This window comes from Propithecus coquereli, unplaced genomic scaffold (genome assembly GCF_000956105.1).
Source record: "Propithecus coquereli isolate 6110/MARCELLA unplaced genomic scaffold, Pcoq_1.0 Scaffold353, whole genome shotgun sequence".
NCBI lineage: Eukaryota > Metazoa > Chordata > Mammalia > Primates > Indriidae > Propithecus > Propithecus coquereli.
Window position 1 is genome coordinate 1,292,570 of NW_012149208.1, and position 18,931 is coordinate 1,311,500.

At 38.3% G+C, this 18,931-nt stretch overlaps 1 protein-coding gene across 1 annotated transcript; it reads right to left on the reverse strand.

Moving 5' to 3' along the window:
* Positions 1-1,383: 1,383 nt before the first annotated feature.
* Positions 1,384-17,159, reverse strand: UBE2B (ubiquitin-conjugating enzyme E2B). The gene is made up of 6 exons (XM_012651325.1): positions 16,981-17,159; positions 14,803-14,883; positions 13,154-13,179; positions 9,159-9,248; positions 3,740-3,828; positions 1,384-2,668 (listed from the first exon to the last, which is right to left on the reverse strand). Exons 1-6 carry the CDS (start codon positions 17,022-17,024, stop codon positions 2,540-2,542), a joined length of 459 nt encoding a protein of 152 aa, XP_012506779.1. The 5' UTR covers positions 17,025-17,159; the 3' UTR covers positions 1,384-2,539.
* Between the last annotated feature and the right edge of the window lie 1,772 nt (positions 17,160-18,931).

An 18,931-nucleotide genomic window follows, 5' to 3' on the forward strand; every position in this document is an offset into this window, starting at 1 on the left:
GTGGTTTATTGATAAGCCATAATCCTTTCTATCTCAGACCAGAAAGTGTTCCTATATTCAGACTTACTTGTTTACATTAAAAAGAGGTGAAAAATGGCGTCAGGAAAACCTTTTCATTGGAGTAGTTGCAAGTCTGTATATAACTAAAGCAACTGAAGTATTTCCACAAATTGGGATGAATATTTAAGTTCAGTAGAATTCCTAACACTGATCTCAATCTCTTAATATTTCTTAAGGGACAGCACAGTTGCTGATAAAGACCAGACTGGGTTCTGGTCCCAGCCCTACCACTTACTGGCTGGTTGACCTTCAGCAAGTCACTTCATCTCTCTGAACCTAGTTTCCTCATCTGCAATATAACAATACTTACCCTCATACGGTTGCTGTGAATTTGAAATGAAATAATATGTTAAAGTGCTTAGTGCCCCGCAAGGATTGTTCTATGCTAGAGGTACTGTTACAAAGGAACTGTATCACAAATGCATATAAATTTTAACATGAATCCAGAGACATAACTTAGGACCAACATAAGTAGTATTTTAGCTCTAGCTTCTTGTCACATCATGCATTTGTACAATTGACCTATAGTTTAAAAGTAAACATTTTTTGTATGACATAACCTTGTAAATTGAAGGTTTATATTTGGTACTCAGCCAAAGAAACAGGAATCTGTTCCAAGGCTGAAGGAAAAAAAACCAAAAAAAAAAAACAACAATAAGGAATTACTTAGAGATGGAAACTTCTTAAGGATGTTCTCCGAAAAGAACGTGGACTAGGGTATGAGCTTTATGCATATGTTGAATTTAGGAGTTAGAACTCACTGAATTTCCTGCAAATTCAGATGTAACTCACTTATCTATCAATACTTGAAATGTTTCCATTTTAAATTGCAAAAGAAAAAAACAGGTTAAGGATAAAAATGGACATTAAAGCAGTAACCAAATAGCATTTAATGAAATAAGAGGGGAGACCCTCATAGCTACTGCATATTTAATCTAGAAGTTACTGGAGTAAATGTCTATGATTTGTTTTAGAGCTAAACTATAAAAGCACCACTCACTTAATATGACCATAAAGTACTTTTAAATCAAACTACTTTTTTGGGCCATGATTCCAGTGAGTAAATTCCCATTTGTATCAAAGTTCCCTAAAATCATACACTTAACCCGGAATTTGCCAAGTAATAACTTTTTAAGGGAAAGATCAACACTTATCCATTCAGTGTTAAACTTTGCTTAATGACTAGAAGCTGTAGATGCTGCCATCCTGTAGCCCAGCCTTTAATAAAGCAGCAGCTTCTTTCCGGGAGGCTAGTATGGTTATGACAAGAAACTCTCGGGGTTACTGAAATAGCTGTTTTAACTACTAGAGAGACTACACAGGTGGTTCAACAGAATTTACTTGTATATTTTCAATTTTCTATACTATTTGAAGGCATAGGATAGCTTTATATTAGCTTTCTACAATACTAGTGTTTTAAATTTATCCAACAAACTAAGATGCAGTACAACTTTTATACAACTTAGGAGATTAAAAAAATCTCCACAAGAGAAAGCAACTCAGCAGACTCCGGTGTTAAAACATTTGCCCAGAATAAACAGATATGCAATTGCATTAAAAGATACTCTTCAAATATCCAAATTACACCAAGATTCCTTCCAAATATGTGCCTTACCCAAACCAATGCAACCAATTCATTGTTTATACTGGGGCCTGAATTTTTGGCAAATGTTTATGGGTTTACTTTCATTTAAAGTGCTACCAAGCAGCAAAATAAGTTGCATCAATTCTCTGCTCATGGCAGAGGGGCCAACTGGGAAATCGCAAAAGGTACAGTTTAACAGTAAGTAATGCGTGAACTGTAACAAGTGGCCGAAGTACAGGCTTAGACATAATCAAACCAGTTATGTCTAGAGTTACTCAACTGAAACTGATACAGGTACATTCAAAATAAAGTTGGAGATTATAATTGGTATTTAGAATCACATCTGAAGACTGTCTTGATAAAATATAATTATGTTCTTTTGAAATTGGAAATGGAACTATTAACTGATGGAGAGCTAGAGACTTATTAACCCCTTCTACACAGATTAAGGAAATAAGTGACAAAGTCTCTTGCACTGAAGTTATGTATTTTAACAGCTTTACATGTAATATTCATATATAAAAAACTTTAAGTGCTTTTCTCCAATTTAAAAATCTAAAGAATTCAAAAATAAGGCATTCAATATTTGAAAAAAGTACAGATTTACAAAATGTGTATATTCTGTCATGAAAACTCCACACCAACATTATACACTTGGAAAAAAATACAAACAGGATATATTACAAATTTATGCAGCAATAACTTAGTTCACACCATGCAATAAAAAGTACATTAATCAAGATACACAAGCTTTTGTAGGTTCTAAACTGAAGGACTTTTTTCTTTTTTCTGCAGAATCCTTAAAACCTGTGGCACTTAAAATTTGTTAGCCTTTCTACTGAGAGGTAAATTATACACAACAATGATGAAAAAGATTAATAGACCAGTTGTCTATTATGAATCATTCCAGCTTTGTTCAACAATGGCCGAAACTCTTTTCTCATATTCTCGTTTGTTTTCCTGATAAAGCTGTGCTGCCTGGCTGTTGGCTGGACTGTTTGGGTTCGGTTCATCCAGCAGAGACTAGAAGGAAAGAGAAAGAAGAAGAGACAGATTTGCAGAGTTATTCTTTATGTTAACATGGGTCAGACATGGAGTATAGAAAAGTTATACAAAACAACAAATTATTTAAGGGATTAGTATGCTATATATTTTCAGGTCTACAGTCTTTCAGAAATAGCTTGATAAATACTACAATAATAAGAGGTTTCCTGCTGCTGAAGAGCTTAAGCTTCTGAATAAATAGTTCTCAATTGCCTTGAGACCTCTAATTTCAAAGAAATTAGAAAAGAATATTCTTCAGCATACTGAGACTTTCTCATTAACCAAGGAGACAAACAGCTTAATTTGGTTACGATACTACACCTATAAATACCTTTGTAACCAACATTTTCCAAGGTTAAACTCTATTATTGTGGTTACTCTGCAAATGCTGGACAGTAAGTGGGGGGGTGGGTAAATCTTATTCCCTTTAATCAACAAAACATATACATTTACCAGTGAGGGAATGAAATAGGAAGGTTGAAAATAATGTTTATAAGACAACCAGAATTAAAGGAGTGTGAGAGAAAAAAGTTTAAAAAGATGGTCATAAACCAAAATGTTATTTCTGCTCTTCTCAAATCCACCCCCCAATTGCACCCTTCCAAAACTGTCATTCAAGGTCTATTCTGAAATATTCTGCGAGACTGCTTTGGCAAACAGTTACACTACTTTTTATTTTCTTTTTTAAAATAGAATTTCTTGGATGAGGCAACATACTCAATGCTTCTCTGCACTTAGCAATGATATTTTCCCCCAAGATTTTCTTTGCCACAACCTCTAGTTATGCTTCATGGGTACAAATGAAGTTTAACCTGTCAGAACACACAACTTACACAGCAAAGGGACTGTGGACTAGATTCCATGCAGTCACAGTAATGAAAAAGCAGAGCAGTTAGCCGAAAATCATGGGTTCTTGTCTGATGTCTGCCATTGGTTACCTGAGTCCTAGGGAAGTTAATTTGCTCATGTGGTCTTTCGATTGCTCCTAAAGGAGCTGACTGTATCCTACAGAATACTGAAAAATTATGATACATCCTAGCACACACTCACCTGAATTGATGTTAAGATAGAAGATACATCATATGTTGGACTCCATCGATTCTGAAGGATATCTAAACATATGCTACCATCAGCATACACTGCAAAGACAACACTAATTGTTATATAAGTAACATGGTCATAGCTAACAGGAGAAATCTTCACCACAAACAATGCTAGGCTTAGTCAGACGTTTTAAACATCAGGTCATAACCTTTCTGTATCAGAGGAAAACCTATATTAAAACGACTTTGCACCTGCTGTGGCTTGAATGTCCTCTCCAAAACTCATGTTGAAATTTAATTGCCATTTTATTAGGTCATTAAATATGAAATGTCTGATTTCTAATCAAAAGTTTATTGTATCTCAAACAAGAAGCAGTACAATCAATCTAAGTATGTGCCTAAACTATCGATATAGTTTTGCCATCTTAACAGTAGCTTGTTTAAGCCTGGGGAGCGGGCAGCGATGAAATCACAAAAGGCATTTTCCACGGCTTGTTGAGAATTGAATATGTTTCCTTGCAAGAAGTGGTCCAAAGCCTGGAGGAAGTGGTGGTCAGTTGGTGCAAGGTCTGGTGAATATGGTGGATGACAGAGAGCTTCCAATTCCAGCTTCTGTAGTTTGAGCAGCACTGTTTGTGTGACAAGTGGTAAAGCATTGTTTTGCAAGGGGATTGGCCTGTCTCTATTGACCAATCTCGGCTGCTTAATCACAAGCATCCTCATCATTTTGTCCAGATGGTTGCAGTAGACATCCGCTGTAATGGACTGATCAGGTTTCATGAAGCTGTAGTGGATAATACCAGCGCTGGGCCACCAAACAGACACCATTAGCTTTTTTTTTTGATGAATATTCAGTTTTGGACTGTCTTTCAGCACTTCGTTTTTATCCAACCATTGTGCCAGATGCCTGGGATTGTCAAAAAGAATCCATTTTCATCACACATAAAAATATGGTGTAGAAATGGTTTGCCTTTATGTCATGACAGCAAAGAAAGGCAATCTTCGAGGTGATTTCTCTTGATGCTCATTTAATTCATGAGGTACCCATCTAACCAGCTTCTTTACCTTGCCGATTTGTCTCAAATGGTCCAGTATTGTTGGAATAGTAACGTCAAACCTGCTACTAGCTCATGGGTAGGTTGAGATAGATTTGCTTCCACTACGGCTTTCAGCTCATCATTACCCACTTTGGTCTCAGGTCACCCATGTGGCTCATTTTCAAGATTAAAATCACCAGAATAGAACTTCTCAAACTATTGACGTACTGTGCGTTCATTAGCCACATCATTCCCAAACACTGTGTTGCTATTTCAAACCTGTCTTGTGCAGCACTGGTTCCATGATGGAACTCATGTTTGAAAATAACATGAATTTTTGATGTTTTACAAAAATTGCCCTAAAAAAACTTTGAAAGACAATCACAAGCCAAACCATGCGCTTGAAAGAATGAGGACGCAGCTTCACAATAAAAAAACAAAAACAAAAACAAGAAGTGTCAAAGTAAAACGTCAAAGAAATCAACTGTCAAACTTAGTACTTAAGGAAATGGGACATTTCATACTTAATGACCTAATACCAGTATGGGGAGGGGTGGGACCTTTAAGAGCTCTCTGCCCTCATGAAAGGATTAATGCCATCATGGCAGGAGTGAGCTCCTGATAAAAAGATGAGTTTGGCTTGGTTTCCTCTCTGTCTTGCATGCTTACTTTCCCGCCCTTCCACCATGGGATGCCATAGCACGGAGGCCCTCACCAAATGTCAGTGCCATGCTCTTGGACTTTTCAGTCTCCAGAACCATGAGCCAAATAAATGTCTATTGTTTATAAATTATTAGCCAGTCTCTCAGTATTCCCTGATAGCAGAAAATAGACTAAGACAGCGCCTTACCATTAGGAGGCTGAGAGTTAAATTTTTTCAACACATACCACATAGCCATTTGTTTACATTCCATATTTCGAAATATTCTTAAATAAAGCTCTTCAAAAATTGCTTATTTATTGACACAGAAATTCCACTCCTAGAAATTGTTCTAAGGAAATAATCATGGACACGCACAAAACATTTACTTGCAGAATTTTTGCTATAATACTATTAACAGGATGGAAAAACTGGAAACTACCTTGTGGCCCCTGAACACGGTCCTGGCTACGTAAGTAACAGTGCATTCATATACTCAATACCAGCAGCCACCAGAAATAACATATATCTGCTGTTTATTTATGCAGAAAGACACCCACAGTATACTGCCCTAGAAAGTTTTTAATTATTTATATTGGATAATTCCATATTTTGGCAAAAAAATTATATATGAATATTTTCATTTGAAGTATAAAGACACCCACAGTATACTGCCCTAAAAAGTTTTTAATTATTTATATTGGATAATTCCATATTTTGGCAAAAAAATTATATATGAATATTTTCATTTGAAGTATATGTAGTCACAGAAACATTTATTGTAAGACTAAATGCAAAATCTAAGTGGTGGATATCTGTAGATAGCAGGATTATCAATGATTTTTCTTTACCCTTCCTTGTATTTGATTTATTTTTGCAATGAGTATATATTCCTTTCATAAGAATAATTTAAAAAAACATGAGTGATCAACATGTATTAAAAGTCTTAAACATTTGGGAGGTTTTTCCTCCTTAGACCAATTATGTGAAAATGTAAGCAATGAACATAAATTTTTACCCACTTGTGAGACTATCTTCAGGATAAATTTCTAGAAGTAGAAACACAGAATTGCTATGTTGACAAAGGGTAAATGCATTTAAATGTTATAGATATTGCCAACTGTGGAAAGCTTCATGGAGCAATCCAGCACACTCTATATAAAAATAGGGATAAGTGAGTTTTTTTCAAGGAGAAGGGAGCAAGTCACATTTAAATACTGTCATTCCTTAGGGCTCTTTCTTAAGTCCTCTTCCCTGTTACCCTTTATACACCCTCTGGGAAATCCTAGTCACTCCCATGGCCTCAGTTACTATTCATGTGCTCAGCACTCCAGTCGTTAGCCTCAGCCCAGATCTAGCTCTCAGTCTCAAAGCAGCAGAGCCAACTGCTTACTGTCCTATCCCATAGAACATCAAACTTAGCATGCCCCAGGCAAAAATAAGCACCTCTGTAAAACCCATAAAAATATAAAACAATTGTAAAGTTTTGAACTAGAAACTATTTTTGAGAATCCGAAAGTAACTAGACCCCAAATGTCTGTCAAATGATGATAACCAAAATGCAGTATTTCTATATAATGGAGTATTATTCAGCAATAAAAAATGAAGTAAAGATACATGTTACAACATAGATGAACCTTGACAACTTTATGCTAGGTGAAAGAAGTCGTCACAAAGGACCACTTATCATAAGATTCCATGTATATGAAACGTCCAGAATATTCAAATCTAGACAGAGAAAACAGATTAGTGGTTACCTAGGACTTGGGGGTGGGTGGAGAAATGAGGAGTGACTCCTTATGGTTAGAGGTTTTCTGTTGTCTAAAACTGATCATAGTGATGATGGTTGAACAACTCTGATAGTAAAAACCACTGAATTATGCAATTTAAATGGGTGAATAGCATGGTGTGTAAATTATATTTCAATAAATGTTTTTAAAAAAGTAAACCAGAAGGTTAAATAATAAAAACAGGTACTCATAGCAGAAAAAAGGGAAATAATGCTATAAATATGAAGGGATGAGAAAACCAAATACATTTTACCTTTGCTTAAGTAGATAACCCTACCTCTATACACGTATACCCCCATTCATTCTACAGTCTTTCTCATCTTGATTTAAAGGACCCCTTACTATGACTTGTTTGGTTTGATTCAATACCAGGTCCAAGCCAGATCAAGTTACACTAGAATAAACGGTACGTGATTTGGGAATTTCTTCCAAACAGAAACAGAAAACAAAATTAAACCTGTCTTTTCAAACAAAAAAGCAGCTAGAAGGAAAAAGCAACTTCGCACTAATGAAGCATCAAAGGCTCTATCTATTATTGAAAAGTCACCGGGATTTCAGACATAGACAAACACATCTCTGCTCTGGGTAGGAAACTATGTAGTCTGCTGTATGAGAGATACAATTAAGAGGACCTCTGAAAATGTTCTTCCTGAAAGTAAGTTAGCTGATGGGGAAGGCATCATTTAAATGAACAAAGGTTATAAGAAGGAAAAGGACCTTCAAGATTTTGGAGAAGTAGTCTTTCGCATGGTGATTTATAATCCAGGAATGCAAATGTAATACATACAACAAGTCAAGGAAGACCAAATTTATTACAAATGTTACTCAGTCATCATTTAATAAAGAATAGTAACAAATTATCTTGTTGAAGGAAAAAATGGAAAACTGTGTTAAAAGCCTTAAAAACATAACAGGCCTTTGACCCAGTAATCCCACTTTTAAAAACTAAATAATTATTGGTATCTGAAAAGTCTTATTTTCAAGAATGTTCACAAAGTGCTATTTAAAATTGTAAACAATTGAAAACCACCAACAATTGAACACTGGCTAAATGGATTATGGTAAATCTATTAATACCTAAGGTAACACTTTGGAGCCATTAAAAATGATATAATAGAATATCTGATAAGAGAAAATGTTCATAACATATAAAAATTACCCCACTTTATATACATGATCCTAATGTTGCAGAAAACAAAATTTTGTGTGTGTGTGTGTGTGTGTATTTTTGACATAGAGTCTCGCTCTCTCACCCTGGTTAGAGTGCAGTGGCATCATGATAGCTCACTGCAGCCTCAAACTCCTGGGCTCAAGCAATCCTCCTGCCTTAGCCTCCTGAGTAGCTGGGACTACAGATGTGCCCCACCACGCCTGGCTAATTTTTTCTATTTTTAGTAGAGATGGGGTCTTGCTCTTGGCTCTTGCTCAGGCTGGTCTTGAACTCCTGACCTCAAGTGATCCTCTCACCTCGGCCTCCTAGAGTGCTAGGATTATAGGCGTGAGCCACTGCACCTGGCCAAAATTATATTTTTTAAAAGCTAAATTTTAGGCAATAAATTCTTCTTGGTATCTTTCACATTTCTACAAATAGATACATATTATTTGTATTTATCTTTTTTATTAGAGATAGGGTCTTGCTATGTTGTCCAAGCAGGCCTCCAACTCCTGAGCTCAAGTGATCTTCCCACCTCAGCCTCCTGTAGTCTGGGACTACTGGTGCTCACCCCTGTGCCTGGCTTACATATTACTTACAATTCAGAAGTTATTAAAAAACAACTTTACCTCAAATTTGGAACTTTGATTAGATTCTAGCTACAGAAAGGTGGCTACTATGGACACAGAAGCAACACCTACCTACAAGTGGGCCCTAACGGTGAGAAGTAAGGGGGAAGACCTAAAAGGAGGGAAACAAGTCTTTCCCCCAATCATTTGCAAAGTCTCATATAAATTGCTACTTACCATTCGGATGAAACATTTTGGATAAAAACCTAACAGTTGGCGGTTTATTTGGATATTCTTCGGAAAATTCTATTACTAGTTTAAAAGTACCTAGATAGAAAACAAATCAAAATAATTATAGTAAAGACAAGCACAACTCTTACTCTCTTCCATCAATCAATCCTCAACCCCATACTGGTTTTTGCACAAATACACGAAAGTCAATACGTCACTGCTGGTTTAGCACACAAAACGTACTGAATATACCTCTATCTATGTTAGACTGATAACATGCAACACTGGCGAGCAGTTGGGGAACAAGAACATTCATGTGCTATGGGTGGGAATGTTAACTGTCATATTTTTGGAAGGCAACTGGGCCCTAGCTACCAAGATTTAAAATGCACATCTCAGGAACTACAAATAGCTTATCGTAGCTTAGAAGAGGGGTGGCCAAGGGATTTTGAGACGGACTGACTAGCACACAGCAAAGGAACCAGACTGGAGACCCGGGTGCTTATGTGAAAGGTTGGTTCTGTCCCGGCACCAATCCCTTCATTTGAATACACCAAGAATCATTAAGCTTTAGTATAACTGCCTACTTTGGGTTATAGTCCAACATGGTACAACATTGTGATCAGTCTAAATCTGTATTTAACTGCTATTAATGGTTTTGTGTTTGTCTATATAGACTGCTTCTGGGCTTAACTATCCAGAGCCCTTTTACTTGGAGAAAGTCCACCTGAAGGCTGGAGAGGTCCTCCAATTGCAACCCTGAGGATGTGCGCAGTCAAGTTGGGACTTATTCCTAATGAAGTAAATCTTTAAACCATTCCAGATGTCTCTATACATGGTTCTTTCCTTATTTCATTAATGCAAACAAAACAAAACACTCTTTCGCAGTGTAAATTCTAAGCTCCTGGCTTCAGTCTACCAAGATTAACACGTTAACTGCCATGTGAGTTTTATTTAACTCAAGCTAGTTTTGAGCCTGGGGCCTCGTGAAGCACATGTAACACACACATCTCTTCACCTTGGGAGCCACATAAACTATTTCAGGTTGCATATAACTCATGCACAGAAAACAATACAAAATAACAAATTTTTCATTAAATTAGAAAGGAACGTTTTGTTTTCGAAGTTTTTATTCTATTCTTTTAATAAAACACTGTGGCCCCAGAGAAAAGAAATTTTTTTTCTTAGTGTGGCAGTCAATGTGTTAAAGGCTCACATTTAGTAAAATATTTTATATCATCATTGCTCATGTATTTGATATACAACTGTCACTTCTCTACTTTTTTTGTTGTTGTTTGGAAATTTGGGACTGGGGAAGCCAAAGATCTAAGCAAACCAAAGGCAATTTCTATTTCATATTATGGCATGTATTAACGTAACAGAAGTACTATGAACCATAGTTCATCAATGAAGTTAGCCTTATGCCTAATTATGTATTTTTAAAGCCTGTATTTTAATTTTATTTGGTTACAAAAATAATAGCTATCGAATGTAGAATTTTAGGCAAAAGCAAATATGAAGCCGGCTATCCTTAAGCTTTTTGGTCTCAAGAAGGCTAAACATGAAGGCAGAAGAGATGCATGCAATAGCACACCACAGGGATACAAAGAGAGTAATAACCTCCTTGAGAGCACCAAAACATAGTACAATATGGCAAAATAGTTAGAAAGTGATGAGGTTTGAGTATTTATCACTTTTTAATTTCTAAAAATGTTTTTATATAATTTACTTTCAACATAATGACTCTTCAATAACTAGCTTGCAAAAATTCCTGAAATTTTAACTGGCTCTCATGAATCAGTATAGGCTGCCAGTAGCACAGCACTGGTTAAACTACTGACATTTGTTGTATTAGAAATTGTAACAGAAAATCTTGATGTATTTATTAATTCATTAAAAAATAACTACAAACCTATTACACATTAACCTAAGTACCATAGTTAATGAAAAATATGTCCCCCCCAAAATGTTAGTGAGAAGTGTAAGCACTGTTTTACCATTTTTTGCAACTCTTTTAACAACTGGCAGAACAGAAAGCAGCTGGGTTCTCTTATCTGCTTCTGCACTCAAGCTGTTACAATATATTGTTTGGCAGAAGTATATGAAGGAAATCTGGCCCCACACAAACATGCAATTGAAAAATGGAGTATTTTCATAGCCTTTTCAGATAACTATATGTATTCTTTTTTGATATCACACCAAAACTAACGGTAGTTTGTTGCAATGTAGAATCTGAAACCGTTTTGTACTCAGCTATTTAATACATTAAAATCTGTTGTACTCTGCATAAACCTTTTACCCATCCGTGATTTTGTAATATTATGTGTTGGTCATTTGTAAAATATTGGTTCACTCCAGTTATACAGATCTTCCAAATGTTGTCACATTCCACTATATACTATCCAAAAAAAAAAAAAAAAAAATTCACAGTAGGTAGTACCACCTGCTAATCTCATCAGAAAAGTCTGAGTATTGGGAAGCTGTCATTTTATCACCAGCAACAAATATATTCACAACATACTTAGGTCGTTTTTGAGAATACGTCTGCCATGTATTCAAACAAGCATAGCTTGTCTGTCAGTCATTCTTTCATGTAAAAAAGCTTCCATGAAAGAAGCAGTAGTTCAAGCTGCAACTCGAACAAATGCAGAAGCATTGTGACAACCATAATACTCTGGGGTCTGCAGCTTTATTCACGCTTCCCATTCCACATGCAGAGTATTAAACAGATGTATACTCAAGGGCCAGAGCTTAATACCAATAATTTCTACTGTTTCAAGGCATTTTTAAGTAAAACTGCTTCTTTTAAAATGCAAAGAATACAATGACTATTAATACAGTTTGGTGCCACTGTCTTGATTTATTCTAAGATGATAAACTGCTTAGGTGCAGTTTTAGCCACCATTGCTCTTGTACCATCAATACAAATGGCAACATGGTCTTCTTAGTAAGAAGACCATTTTGATCAAAGGACCTGCTGAAACGGTCTCAGAAACCCCAAGGGGTTTAGGGAACACACTTGAGAACCCCCGGTATAGAAAAAAAGCTTAAGTCCTTAATTACCTCCTTCAATTCCTTACCTCCACCTAGAGATAATCACTGATAACACCACAGTGTGTAACATCTTAACACAAACACATTTAGTAAAAATGTGATGCTATAATAAACATTCTGTAACTCTTTTGTCTACTAAGACATATGTCCAAATCTAGTTTACTCTTTAATAGGTACATGATATTCCAGAGTCCAGATACATCATAATTTGCTTAACCATTTCTCCTACTAAGCATTCAAGTTATCTCCCTATAAATAGTGCTACAGTATTCTTGTACAAATATTTTTGATGGATTAATTCTGAAGTCATTTTGCTAATTATAAAAAAGCTGCTTAAAAATTTCTTAAAAATCCATGCTATAATTAGAAAAAATCTAAGTACATGGTTAAAAATCAATTTGATAAGCTCCATTACAAATACATGTTAGAACTAGTTTCCCATTTTCCTGGCTCCTGGTGGAAATAACCAACTTGAGATAGAAAAGATTATGCAAAATGCTAACTACCTATGGGTGTTAAATGTTAGGCATACTTAAAGCTATTGGTAGCTTTGTAGGTTAGAGAAAAATCTCAGCTGAACACCCTATCAATATAAATAACAAAGTATAAAAAGGCATGATTACTCTCCTGGTGTTTACCTCAGGGATATCTTTATCAAGCTATAAGGCCACCAAAATACAAACTGTTCTCAACAACACAGACCCTGCCATCTAGGTTTCCAGTACTACAGGCAAATATGAAAGTAACAGAAGGAACCGGCAATGGAGGTGACCAGGCTGATACGGGACAGAAAGTCCCTTAAAAATTAAAAATTCTCAGTAGCTTTATTTAGTTTTATTAACTTGGTCTATTGACAAGAGATAGTGGCTTCAAGTAGATATGCTTGTGTTACAATTCCCTACTAAAAAGTGCCCTCTTAATACTATAGAAAACACAGTATGACTTACCGTCTTCAAAGGGTGTCCCTTCTGGTCTGAAAACAAGAAGATTTCTGATTAAAATGAGTTTTTCATTCTGCTTTTTCCTGATCTTCAAGAATGGAAAGGGTAAACTCCAATAGATACAGAGGGGCTCATTCTGATGATTTGTGGAGTTTTTAAGAGATGGTAGTTTAATACCATCTTAGCCCTGGATTTTCATAGATGCAGGCAGAAAGAATAACTTTCATTTTTTAAGTTTTCCTTTTAGGGTGGTTTTAAGAAACATAACAAAAAAACTTGTCCATAATTTTAGCATAAAAAGAATTCAGTTCATAAATACTGAGCATTTTGTAAATATGTATATTCTTAAAAGTCATCTTTTCATTTTACAGTAATAAGATAGACATCAACACCCATTAGTTTAAGATAATTATGACACTAAAAGTGTCCTAAACCAAAGTAACTCTTGTCCAAACTAGCTAAGCATAGCCAATGTCACCAAGAAAGCCAGATTATTTTGCTCAGACCTTTTCTTTGCCTCCATATCCCAATTTCATCTTTCCTAAGCAGCAGCATATAGTTTAATTATTATTTGCAAGGCATATTCAGGATCTCAAAGCAGCAGGCTAACAGCCTGAATGTAACAGAATCAGTTTACTCTAGAAGGATGAACTTCACTCATTTTCCACCAGTCTTTAAATATAGGTTCCTATAACTGATTCTGTGGAAATCAATTGTTTATGAAAGTATTCATTCCTTTTACTTTTTACTGCAAAACTCTAGTTTAGAAAGAATTGGAGGGCAGGGAGAATAAAAGAAAAATAGATCAAGTCCAAAAAAAACCAATAAAAAAAAGGAAATTTTAAATTAAAAAACATATATGCAATATGTAAAATGTAAGACTGCTTCTCAAATGGCTCATTCAGTTATTTCACATTGGGCTGTGAAACATTTTAATCTAAACTCTTGCTACAGTGGAAGTTCTCAATATTTTCAGTTCCGAGCCTTTTTGCGGCTTCAATGGAATGAGACCATAAACATTTGCATGGTATGTTTGTACAAAATAATTTTTCTCCTTTATCATTCCACACCATTTAATTTCAAATGGCATTTTTTAAGTAAATAGTATTTTTTATGATTATAAACCCATATGTAATTACACCAAAGAGCCAATAAATTTTATATAACTGCCAAAATGGTTTTTTTTTTTTTTTTTAAAGAGACAGGATCGCACTCTGTTGCCCAGGTTGGAGTGCAGTGGTGTGATCACAGCTCGCTGCAAGCTTGAACTCCTGGGCTCAAGAGATCCTCCTGCACCAGCCTTCCAAGTAGGTAGGACTACAGGTGTCTGGCACCAAGCCCAGCACATTAAAACAAACAAACAAACAAAAAAAACCACTTTTTTTTTAGAGACAGGGTCTTGCTATGTTATCCTGGTTGATCTTGAACTCCTGGCCTCAAGTGATCCTCTAGCCTTGGCAAGTGCTGGGATGATAGATGTGAGCCACAATGCCTGGCCCTAAAACTCTTATTGAAGAATTTTTAAAAATCTATCCTGTTTCAATCCTTAAGAACCTTCATTCTACCTCAGTCTCATTTCCTAGATACTTGTAATATATTTATTTTTTTTTAAAGAATCACCACGCACTTATTATTTGTTAAATCTTTCAACTTACCCAAATATAACTGCATTCCACTGCATGATGTTGTTTTCAGATGGTGCACCACTGACACCCACAGGTGGGTCCTCTTGCAATCTGGAAATCCAGAGAGGTAATTTTAAAAGTCGAACATTAAGGCCACTAAAGAGGCCAGAACACCTATGGACACCAGGACACCTATGGACATCATTTGGGGACAAAAACTAAATCTATTTACTTGTTATTGTGCTTAACTAAATATAGACCAGGCATATATACTTATTAAATACCTCTACAAATTATCCAGAAGTCCAAAGGGCTTGGGAATAATCCCTCTTCAAATGTCATCAAAATTGAGATATTATACTACCTCTTTAAGAACTAATACATACAGACTGCCCTCTTCAACCAAAAAAAGTTTAACATCTCAACAACAAAAATTTTTACAGAATTGATTTTGTTGCTCTAACCATACAAAGGTTGTGTAAGTCTTAACACAGCTACTTGTGCAACATGGCTACAGGAAAAAAAAAGTAAACCTCAATGCAAACACTAAATGACTGAAAACACCTATATTCAATCTAATTAGGAAGCTGGCTTTAGGCAGGATATTTACTTTTAAAAGTAATCAGAAGCTTCAGTTAGGTCTTCCACTACCAGTCCCTATTTTAAAGGCTCTGCACTAACACCAGATCTACCTTTCAGACCAGAAGACTCAGTACAAAGCTTCCAACATTCGTCATAGTCAAATTCTTGTAACCTGAAGACGTCTGGAAAACTACCAAAGGTGCCATGTGTTCAACTCGGAATTAAGCAGAGAATTACAGTAAGGAACCAGGGGGACAATGGACATGAACTGAAAGTTTTATTATTTGAATTTTTCATGGGAGCTAATCAAATCTACTGATTTCAAGCTTTAGAAAGAGGATTTCTGCACAAAATAGAGCATCCCTTTTTAAAGACTGTTACCTCAATTAAAAAACGCTACATTGTACACACACACAAATTCATATGCAGTCATTTTCATGTGGTACAATACTTTGCAATTAGTCCACATAAAAATGGCTCTTTTTAGTCAATCTCAAGCAAATTAGGCCACCATGCACAGAAGCCTTAGAGGAACTATACTGCTTGACGCCTACCTCTAAATGGCTAAGAGAAACTAGGAATGAATTAAAAAAGCTGGCTAAAGCCCAAAACAATGGCTTCCAAATGCTTCACATAAAGCTTAACGGCGAAGTTGGGAGGTTAACTTCCTGAGCGGCAAATCTTAAGTTTTTATACTAAATATTTTGTCTCCATCAGGGCAGGTCTCCCCAGAAAAAACTTAAGAAAAATTTGCAGAGTATCGCACTGGTAAGTTTTCTCACTCATTTTTTTCACGTACCTGTAAATATTCAACAGAAGATAAACAACTGAAAAAAAGTCATTTTCTTCTCACAACCCCAATACCTCGTAACAAACTCTACTTGACAAAGGGAGGCCCGGGGAGTATCAGGTTAGCGCCAGTCCAAGGGAAGGCATTTTTCCAGACTTGAGAGGCTATAGATAGGGCTGTATTCACCAGCCAGAGCTGAGTTCCAGAACGTACTGGCAGCCAGAGAGGCCAGCTCTAAGGTCCCCGATCTCGAGTCAGTTCTCAAGGTCCTTTCCGGCGGGCGGGGGCAGGGCCAGGTTTCGGGGGATGGGCCAGCAACCTCCGGACCTCGCGCAGCAGACCCCACCCTCGCTGCAGAAGAGCAAGGGGGGCCCTTTTCGCCCCAACCCCGATCCTCAGAGGAGAAGACGGCGAGGCCGTGGAACAAAGCTGACGGGTGCAGCAGGCGGGGGACAACCTCCTGCAAGAGCTCACTTTTAGGGGACAGGAAGGGGGCGCCGCAGGGTGCAGGGCGGGGGCATGATGTTCGATCGCTTGGGTGCGACATCGGGCAGATGGCCGAAATGGAGAGCAGGGAACCCTAGGCCAGCCGATCGCCACCTTTTTACTTTCTAGGAGGGGAACGGGGAGGAGGAGTATCGAAATTTCTTAGGCTGCCAGAGTGGGCAGCAAGGATGGGGGAGCGGGAGCCGAGGATAGGAGTGGGCTTCCGTCGGTCCCGCTGGGCCCACAGCCGGCCTCTTAGGGTTATAAGGGGAAGGTGTCCGGGATCCCCGCCCTGCAGCCCCGTAGCTTTGGGGAGGAGTCGTCATCTAGGCGAAGGTGAAGGCCCTTACCGCTTGAAATCCCGCATGAGCCTCCTCCGGGCCGGGGTCGACATGCTCCCCAGCTGCCCCGCGGTCAGTCTGAAAGAAAAGAGTCCCGCGCAGCCCCCCCACCCCCCGGCGCGGCGGCCGAATCACTGTGGGTCACCGCCGCCGCCGAGACTGCACAAACAACCCTGCAATGACGTCTCCCTCCGCCGCCTCCAGATCCCTCCGCCCTTCAGCCGGTACCACAGAGCGAGGGGTGGGGGACGAGGGGCGGGACGTACGAGCGCTGGTTCCGGGAGCTTTTCGACGGAGACCGTTTCCATTTTGGCTTGCTGAAGTAAGGGACAAATTAGTGTTCTCTTTGCTCAGACTAGATTATGTGTATTAAGAGACACCGAAACCGAAACATTATCCTGTTTCCCTCCCCATCGCCAGTTTAGGCTCGGCGGGGGGGTGTGGGGGGGAGAAGGACATATCCGGGGCCAGAGATTTCAGGGGAAGGAGGTGGGATGACGTAAGGTCACGTGACTGCCGGCGGCGTTGTCAACAATCCACCCCTGAGGGGGAGGGGGCGAAGTATCTAGAACCACGTGTCCCTATGACGCGATTAGAACGGGTCACGTGAGAGCGTCGCCAGGATCTGAGTTTCAGTCGGGTCTATGAAGCCGGTGGTAAAGTTTACCAGGTTGAGGGCGTGATATTCCTTTATTAGTTGTTCCCCGTTTGTCCCAGGTATAGCGACATTACCGAAGAGATAGTGGCAGAGCAACAGCTTCTTTTGCATCTGTTTTCTTTAAAACGGAACTCCAAATAATTTGGACTTTACTGCCCTCTGGTTGGTTCCATGGCTTCCCAACTCTGGTATGTGGGGCAGGGAGGCAGAGTGGAAAGTTCGCGATCATCTAATGCAGCATTGAATGCTGAGGCCCACATAAAGTTATATCTTAAATGCTTCCTTAGGGCCACCAAATAGCTTTTCTGCTTTGCAGTGGGGTTTCTAGGATTGGAAATTCTGGGCAAAGATGAAAGAATAGAGAGTGCCCAAGATTTGTTTGAAGTCTCCACGGAATTAATGAATTTGTTTTTCTTTTATGGGTCTGCTTTCGTTTGAAAAGATGTTGTCAGTTCGTGGATTTGCCTATGGGGCGGGTACCACTGTATTTGTCAAGAAATGGGTTGCGATCTTGAGAGCGTATCAATGAGTGGTTAGTTGCCAAGCAGCCTACAAATATGATTCAGATGATGGGGGGAGAGATCGTGCAGACAAGAGTGGGGGTTATAAATCTAGCCTGAGATAACCCAGGTTTTCTACACTAGCAAGTAAGGTATAAGTGGGCCTTCCCACCAGGGGGCTCAGCTCAGACTTGTTGACACCCCCCACCCCCAACTTTTCCACTAGTCACTGGATTCTTCATTCTATTGCCCCCAATTCCTGTCTTCAGGACTTTGTTGGTCGCGAAGCCACTGAGCACATTTGTATCCATTTGGGGAATTCTTCAGCTCAACAGGAAAAGAGAGGGTGGAATGAGGACCTTATTATTGCCCCAAGCTTGTCCTTGGTTCCAGAGAAGCAGAAAGGTTTAACCTTTTCTGCTTTCCTTGTACCTCCGTTTCTTCAAATCCTGACTTCCATCGCTTGCATTTATATGACTGCCTTGGTGATCAAGTTAGCCAGGCCTAACCCGTGATAGGCCCTGCTGTGCATTCACAATGTGATTGTCTAAGTCAAAAGCTGAATATTCTTTTTTTGCCTTCCTGCCATAGCAATCCTAATCCTCCCCCTAGGAAGACATATGTGTAGGGTTACATGCAGTGAAATGCTAAACAGAAACTATAGTTTTTTTTGTTTTTTTTTTTTGAGACAGAGTCTCACTGTATTGCCCGGGCTAGAGTGCAGTGGCGTCATCCTAGCTCACAGCAACCTGGGCTCAAGCGCTCCTCCTGCCTCAGCCTCCCGAGTAGCTGGGACTACAGG